Genomic DNA, 8,506 nt, shown 5'->3' with positions numbered 1-8,506 from the left:
CTCTTTTATATCAAACTGCTGCACAAATAATTGGCAGTGTATTGTCTCTTCTAGGACAAATGCTTCCGTTTCATATCAAACATGTTAAGGTAGACTAAACATACTTAAATGTAATCATTGTGAATTAGGGAATGTTAATTTAGTTATTGACAAATTCATAAGGAACCTAGGAGCACAGGCTTTACAGGTATTGTGATTTCTTGCTTCAGCTAATGTTCAAATATATTATTTATGATTGTGCATATCATTTTCACCAATGTTTTATACAGCATCATCATTCAACATGTTAGTGTTATGCTTGTCGATGACAACAACCACCACTATGTTCCATAGTTCATCCAACATAGGCCTGCTCAATGACTACATTATGATTCTTTTTGACTAATCTTTGTTTCTTGTATATACCAGAGAAGTGTACTAAATGAAAAAAATAGCTTTAGGATATATATATATATATATATATATATATATATATATATATATATATATATATATATATATATATATATATATATATATATATATATATATAATTGTTCTAATGAAAATTAACCTTTCTAAACTCATAACAGGATTAAAATTAGGGTGGGTAATTTGATCGGGTCAAGTTGGACATTGGTTTGGTCAAAAATCTATCAACTCAAATCCGAGTTGTTTATTAAACGGGTCAAAAATCCAAATTTAAACTCGATCTTTTTATTAAATAAGTAACCTAACCTGTCCCATATAACCCATTTGATTAATGGATTGAATAAATTTAAATGGACCAAACAGATTTAGCGGGTCTTAAATGGGTTAAGTGGTTTTTAAATAGGTTTAGCAGGTCTTTCATGTTAAATGAGTTGAGTCATCACCTGACCCAATAATTAAATAGGTCTAGACCTGACTCCGGTTGGTTTAATAGATGGGCCTAGAGGTTCAACCCATTAATGACTCGGACCTGTTTATGTCAACCTAAATGTAAAGCAGGTTAGTTCCGGGTCGGGTTGACAGGTCAATTCTTAAATTGCCCACCCTAATTAAAATAATGTTTTTGAGGGGTCATCAATTGATTGGGTCCAAGTCGTGCATATAACAATTTTACATTAGCTTGATGCCAGCCCAAAAACATGGCACAGAACTGTACAAAAATCTGGCCACAGGTCTGTCTGTTGACATCCACTCTGATTTCCACACATGAATCTTTTTCATTAGGCGCATATGGTCAATGCTAGAGAAACGAAATTCTTGTTTCAAAATGACATTTATGGAAACCAAGAATGCATAATTTGATGCATTTTCAGAAAGAGCCCAAAGGATCTATTAGGGTTGAGCACTGGTCGGGTTTGGTTGGGTTGAGAGAAAAATTTTACCCGACCGAACCCAATCGGATTGAAGCAAATTAAACCCGCTGCCGACTGTTTATTATGAATAAACCGTTTGAAACCGAAGTGAATAATTTGTAGCTGGTTCGGATGGGGTGTATCGGTTTGGGCTTCAATGTTGACCCAATATTGATTTTACATCCAATGTTGGCCCACTTAAGTTTATTTATTTATTTTTTATCAATTTAATGCAAAAAAGGCCTAAGTTTTATAAGTTACAAATTTTGGGTTTATTTTTGAATCTGTACAAAACAAAACAGAAAAGGGAAAGATTTACTCATCTGAAAGCAACTACATCTCAAAGCTTTCACTTTAGAATTGTTTCAAATTGATGTGCTTCCATCAATAATTCAACATTAATATTCTCATGAATCTAAATGGATGACGGGGTGTTTTTTAGAATAAAGCATTGAAGTCCAAACGACACCGTCTTAAAATGAAAGTGAATTTATGAAATATTACATTGGTTGGATTCAGTTTCATATGGGTTAAAAGTGTAGGAACTAAATCCGACCGTAAATAACCGATTTTTTACAAACCCCAACCCGATTTCATCCGATTTATGTTTTTCAACCGACCGAAACCGATGTTTATTGGATCGGATTGGGTGGATTTTTTCGGGTTTCGGTTATTTGCTCAGCCCTAGCATATATATGGGTTCTCCTTAGGACTTTTTACGCTATCTTGGACCAGGCCCAGTGGTTAGCCCATTGATTTAAGTGTCTTTTGGCATGGCAAGACATGATATGTACTGCACCAATGCCTTCCTGGTACACGACACCAGTATACATTTGGCTGTGTGCAAGCACATCGCATGCTATTGTGCCACTGCATGCCAAGCATTGGCATGAAAAACCATGATATTGTATTGATCTCGTATAATCAACTGATTTCATGTCTTTTGGTTTGTGGTGCAACAGCGCAAACAACCATCTGATTGTAGAGACTTGACACTTGAGATTTGACTGATGGAAATGCTTTATGAATGCTTGTAACTTGATAATAACAGAAGGTATTGAATGCAACAGATGTAGGATAATTATCCAATAAATGGAGATTAATGTAACAACCAGAATGCATTCAGTAGAGCAATACTGTCTACTCAGAGTTGTTAAACATATAGGTACGCATAAGCATGCATGCTGAGAGGTTGTTTTCCAACTTGATGCATTATGACAGGAGAAAAAAGTAAAGATGGTAAGAATGTGTGATCTCCAGTATTTGTTTTTATTATTTCAGCATGAAAAAGTAACCAATATTCAGATTTACACTTTTGCAATATTGTCTTCCTCACATTGGCATTTAATTATGGTTAATGTTCAGTGATCACTTTTGAATTTTCATCAAACTATTTAGACTAAGTCAAGGGCCAAAACAGTTTGCTTCTCTTATATATATGTCCATTGTGAGGCAAAATATTAATGTCACCACCAATGCTTGGTTGCCTAATATAGTTCCTGCACTTCAGAATTTAATAATGACTTCTAATTTCTTTTGGAATTGCATGAATGCAGCACAGACTCGGAATCCTTCCATATTGCCTCCTTTTTCTGTCATATTAAAAGGTAATTGGTCTTAAACACATATACAGTAAGCTTTTTGAGAAAAAGAAGAAAAAAAAAAGAATATATCTTTCCAGCCTTCTTGAAAAGAATTAACTATGATGTTGTTATACTTTTATGTTGGTCACTTTTTTGTAGTTAGAGGTAGTGAGGTACATTTTTTGAGATTTTAGTGTGGTTATGTGCCCTTCCCTTTCCCCTTTCAAGTGCATCCACAAAATGTTGACACTGCTTGTATTTTAAGTAGACGATATAATGTAACAAATAAACTTGGTGATGAAAAGATAGACTTCTACAAGTACATATTTAGTGCTTCCTGTTTTGTTTAAGGTTTTTTATTAAGTTTCCTATTTTTTTTTTTTTAAAGTTTCTTGTTCTCCCACTCATTCTTTTCCCTCTCCATTTTCTTCCCCTCTTTTCTTTTTTCCCCCTTTTTCTTTTGAGAATTACTGTGGGAGTTCTCACCATCCCTAGTTGAACTCAGGAGTTCTGCTAAGGAGAGAGGTGTCACCTGTCTGACATAAGTCTGGTTGGCTAGTGAATGCAATATAGTTTGAAATCCTTTGCCATCGCTAGTTATTTGGTCTGTGAAAAGATTTGGATGGTATAGTTGTTTGCATCAATGAGTGCATAAAGACAAAAAGATTAGTCAATTAGATTCTTGTACAAGTTAAGATATTTTATAAGATTCAAGAAAGGAAGTGAAGGGCTTTGTTGACTTGGGGAGGAAGCCCTTGATAGGAGTAAATTGTTGTATACGAGTGACCAAGGACACAATCATGGTTTGTTGAATTCTTGTACAGGTTATTTATTTTGAAAGATTCAGGAAAGGAAATGAAAGGGCTTTTATTGACTGGGGATGTAGCCAAGATATGCTGAACTGATACAGCCGGCCGTTTCGGCCGGCCGATGGTATGGTTCGGTATGGTTTCATACTGTACCAAACCAACGACCCAAATCGGAAGAAAAAAAGAGAGAAATAGAGAGAGAGAAAGTGGAAGAAAAAAAAAGAGGGAGGGGAAGGAGCCAGCAAAGAGAGAAATAGAGAGAGAGAAAGAGGAAGAAAAAAAAAAGAGGGAGGGGAAGGAGCCAGCGGGGCCGCTGGACGGCCTCCGACTGGCTGCCGTGGCCGCTGGAGGGCGCAGTCCAAGCGCGCGGCACCGCAGGCGTGAAATAGGGGCTGCCCCTGTTTCGCAAATTTTTTTAAAAAACATGGTTTTAAGTGAAGTCGGCAAACAATTTGTCGGATTCAGAATTTTTTTTTTAAAAAAAAAATTCTTAAGTCGGCAACTGGGTTGCCGACTTCATAAGTTAAAAAAAAAATAAATAAAATCAAAACAGACGTCGTCTGTTTCGAAATAGAAGAAGGGGACAGAGCCGCAGAGGGGATCCGCCCGCTAGACCGCCCTCAGGCCATCGGCGTCGGCTCGCCGGCCACCGGGAGCCTCGCAACGGAGGCACCGTCTGTCCGGTAGGTTCCCCGCCCTCCCTCCGAGCACTCTCTTTCTTGCTCTCTTGAAAGCCCTATCGGGTGATACGGGGATCGGAAGCCCTCCGACGGCCGCAGCCAGCCATCGCCGGCCTCCGGCGGCTCCCACCTCCCTCCCCTCCTCTCTCTCTCTCTTTCTCACTTTCCGTTCTTTTTTCTTCAGTACCGCCGGTGTACCGATTTTACCGGCCGAATCGTGCCGGTTCCCCGCCGGTCCGGTACGAGACGGGGTGTACCGGCCGGTTCAGTATGGTATGGCAAACTTTGGATGTAGACCTTGATAGGAATAAATTGTGAGACATAATAATGAAGCTAGAGTGATATAAATGGGATAAACACTGTTTACCTATCTGATTAGTTGGTCATTGAAAAGTAGCTGATTCCCGTACTGAACTTATATTGGAAGAATTATTGCTCTGATAGTATGGTCAAAGAGGCATTGATTACACTGAGTCCAATTCTTTCTGCTGTCCATGCTTTAGTAAATCTGTTACTCCATGATGAATAATGGAAAGTTCAAGTTCATGCTTCTCCAATGTACCTGTGCTCTCATGATTAAAATGACAAGTAGTGAGATTGAAAAACATATCAATTCTCTGCTTGCAATCATCCAGATTTGTCATATAAATATAAGCACATTGAAGTGATATACCACTCTTTATATGTGTTTTTCCTGTGATAACTTTTGCTACATGTGCTCTCTTCTTTTTGTATCAAGTTTTTCTTTTTTACATGGAGTTGAATCATTATTCTTTTAATAGATTAATTTGTTAAAAAGTTTCTTTTCTTGACAGATGGGACAGATATCTCAAGAATACAGAACATTACCAATGGATTGAAACAGTTCGGTAGAAGAAATCGAGAATCTATAGCTGAACTATTTGTAGCATTATTGGGTAAAGTAAGTAATTTCTTTCGTTGATTTGAGATACTCCTTGTACCAAGTTGGAATAACAAAAGGTGTTAAGGAGATGAAAAACATCAGCCTATAGTTCTCCAGAAATTCTGTAGCTAAAAACAAAGAGGAATAACTTGTGGAAGAACTAACCTATTCCGCTGTTTCTGATTTGACTAAATGCAGTCTAATTGCGTACCCTAATTTTATACCGGGGATTCCTCCTTTCCCCTCATTGGGAGTTTATAAGTTGCTCAGGCATTGCGAATGAAGTAAACATTAGGTTTTTATTGGAATCCGACAATTGAAAATTTTTAAACATATTAGTTGACGTTCTTTTTTATGCAGAGAGGCGGAGGGGGGGGGGGGGGTGGGGGTTGTGCACACACGTACATGGATATATATAAAATAAAGATAAAACTGAAATACTTCGACTCCGAGGTAAGATATGTATATTTTCTGGTGTTGAGATATTTAGAAATTTGCTTGATGAAAGGCTAGGAACGTTCCTTTTTCCTCTCTTTCATTTTTGGCCTTCCCCTTCATCCTCACTTTGGAATTTCTACATCATGTCATGATCATGGAGGCCTGTAAGAAAATCATCTGATGGCTGATGAGTGCTCAACCATACCATCAGTCTTTGGCCAGGCAGTTATAGAAACTACCAATTCTAACATCTATCTAGATTTCTTCATGGACATTCCTGTTTTCCCTTCCTAAATGAAGGCCCTTTTCTTTAAGGGAGTAAATTGCAAGCTCATCGACATTCACTTGTCTATATTAATATCACATTCACCCCCCTTTTCTTTAAGGGAGTAAATTGCAAGCTCATCGGCATTCACTTGTCTATATTAATATCACATTCACTTGGTGATATTAATGTCACATTCACATAGTCTTGGTCCATGATTATGATCATCCTTCTACAGCGTGGTAGGTTCACTGATGTCTTTTCTCCCCATTTTCTCCTCAGCTGTCATCAGTGGAGAATTTATGGCAGGATGGTCTCTGTGCCAGCACTTATGAAGGTTCATGGGTTTCAAAGACATGGGAATCAGGAGCTGGCAATATGAATGTAAGTTCTTAACTAATTGAATGTTTAATAATGTAATGTGTCCAACAGGTTCTGTTTCCACTTCTGATTCAGGTTGAAGACTTTCTGGATCGATCTCAAAATCTTGCAAGATCAGTTGGGAAAATTGAGATGCAGAAGATCTACAGATGCATTCGGGGTTCCCTTGGTAATCTATCATGTTTCTTGATAGGTCAAATTGGAGCATCCAAGTTGAAGGCGCTCTTGTTTGGATCCATGCATTTGAATATTCCAAGTGATCAACTTCTTTATAGTGAAGGGATGAAGCGCACAAGGGGATATCCCTTCTCCGACTCTGGTGCTTCGCTGGACCCCATTACAACAAAGAAGGCGAGATACACTGACCGCACCAAAGAACCATATCGTTATGAGACTCCAAGTGCTCTACCCAATCCTTCCATTCCTCTGCTTCCTCCTCTTCCATCCCATCCTAAGAATGGTGCATATCATTTAGGACCACCGGTTATTCCTTTTCACAAGGGTTATACATTGGAGTATCACCCACAATACTTAGCTGTCTCTTCTCAGTTGGTTTATGGTTCACAACATGAGCAGCAACTTCCATTTGCTCAATTAGATTATGGATCACAACACCTACGCCCTAGGCCCTTTCAGCTCTACCTTGGATCTCAGCTTCACCAGCATGGGCAAAATCTGATGGATCATAGGACATGAAATGACATGGAAGTCTGGTCTGGTAACTGAACCAGTCTGTGATCATCCACAGCATGCATATATTCTTTGCTTGTTCGCAGGTAATTCGTGACATTTTCCTTTCTTTCGGAGTTATTGGATTATAATGTCATATGGTCTGCTTTGAAAGTTCTACATGCCTTCGGTGTCACTACTATTATTGCATCATCTCTTTCAAAATTATCATTGATGGTGACGGCTTTGAACCCCCCACATCACCCCCCTCCTTTCTCTCTCCCTTCAAAGGGTTGCTTTACATATAATGTACTTGCAACATTAATTGATCTATATTTCTGTCATGTATGTAGGTTTTGATTATCATCATCCACAGTTAATGTTCATCTGTGCAAGATCTCTTTTGATAAAAAACTTAGCACTCAATGAAGGAGTTGAGCAATCCAATTTACTGCCAGCAACAGCATTTCATTAGTTATAGTTGAGAGACATTAATTTGTATGACTTTCTCTGGCAATTTTCTTCTTTTCATGCATTTTAATTCTCATGATGTTTGAGGAGCTTGAGATTGCATTTGAGATCTTTCTTGTTTTAAAGGAGAAGTTTAGTTGTATTGTTAAAACATGCCGCAAGAAATATCAGTTCATAATTAACTAACTTGTACAGAGCTGATGTCTGAGGATCAAATGTAATCTCTCTGGCAGCCTTTTGTACTGCATACTGTGAAGTAGGTTCTTTGTATGATCAATGAGGGTTTCTACAATATTCTCCTTGGGCTTCCTGGAGCGATGTTAAGTTTCATCTATGTTAAAGTTTTGCCCTGTAGCATGTGCCACATCAGAGTATTTGTCAGTATCCATGGCAACGTTGTCTTATGATCTGGAAGATTTTGCATGGCACTGTTTTTTTTACTCCTTTTTCTTCTTAATTCCTGTGATTCAATCATTGAAACTTCGATTTTGCAAGTTATCTGTGCCTATTGAGGGCTGGGCTCGCCAAGGGACCTGTGGGATGCCCCTTTTTGCAAATGGAGCCATACTTTTAGAACAGTTTCTGCAGTGGACGATGGGCCATCTGGTTGGTTAGAGCCCTAGCAATGGGCATTTAGCCATCTGGCACCGTTATGTATGGTAGACGTTGTAAACATTCTCAGGACTAGGTTTTAAGCAGCTAGTTCATATCATGTTAAAAAACTCAGTTATTTTTCTGTGTCTGATCCTCGAAAGAAAAGATGAGATTACTCTCTGATTTTTTTATTTTTTTAACTATAATGACAATGTTCCTAATTGACCCCAAGAGCTCTGTGAATCTGCCAATCAACCTTCGGCTCATGCAAATACCACCATTCGGGGGTCCGTGTAAAAGTTAGAAAACATAAAATTCTATTTTATAAAATTATTTTTAATTTTTTAATAAGTCTACATTGACGTGATTTTACAGACATATTTTGAGATG

General features: G+C 38.1%; 1 protein-coding gene across 4 annotated transcripts in view; it reads left to right on the top strand.

The window, feature by feature from the left end:
* Nucleotides 1-7,814, top strand: part of LOC105055638 (protein HESO1) — a 20,491-nt gene extending 12,677 nt beyond the window's left edge. For all 4 annotated transcript variants that reach the window (XM_010937538.4, XM_019854074.3, XM_073246963.1 and 1 more), the window contains 5 exons: nt 2,884-2,929; nt 5,210-5,316; nt 6,284-6,385; nt 6,458-7,158; nt 7,405-7,814. In XM_010937538.4, coding sequence (XP_010935840.1) covers nt 2,884-2,929; nt 5,210-5,316; nt 6,284-6,385; nt 6,458-7,078 — 876 coding nt within the window. In that variant the 3' untranslated portion in view covers nt 7,079-7,158; nt 7,405-7,814. The remainder of the gene's footprint in view (nt 1-2,883; nt 2,930-5,209; nt 5,317-6,283; nt 6,386-6,457; nt 7,159-7,404) is intronic.
* Nucleotides 7,815-8,506: the final 692 nt, after the last annotated feature.

This window comes from Elaeis guineensis, chromosome 12 (assembly GCF_000442705.2).
Source record: "Elaeis guineensis isolate ETL-2024a chromosome 12, EG11, whole genome shotgun sequence".
NCBI lineage: Eukaryota > Viridiplantae > Streptophyta > Magnoliopsida > Arecales > Arecaceae > Elaeis > Elaeis guineensis.
This window is presented reverse-complemented; position numbering and strand designations above follow the sequence as displayed.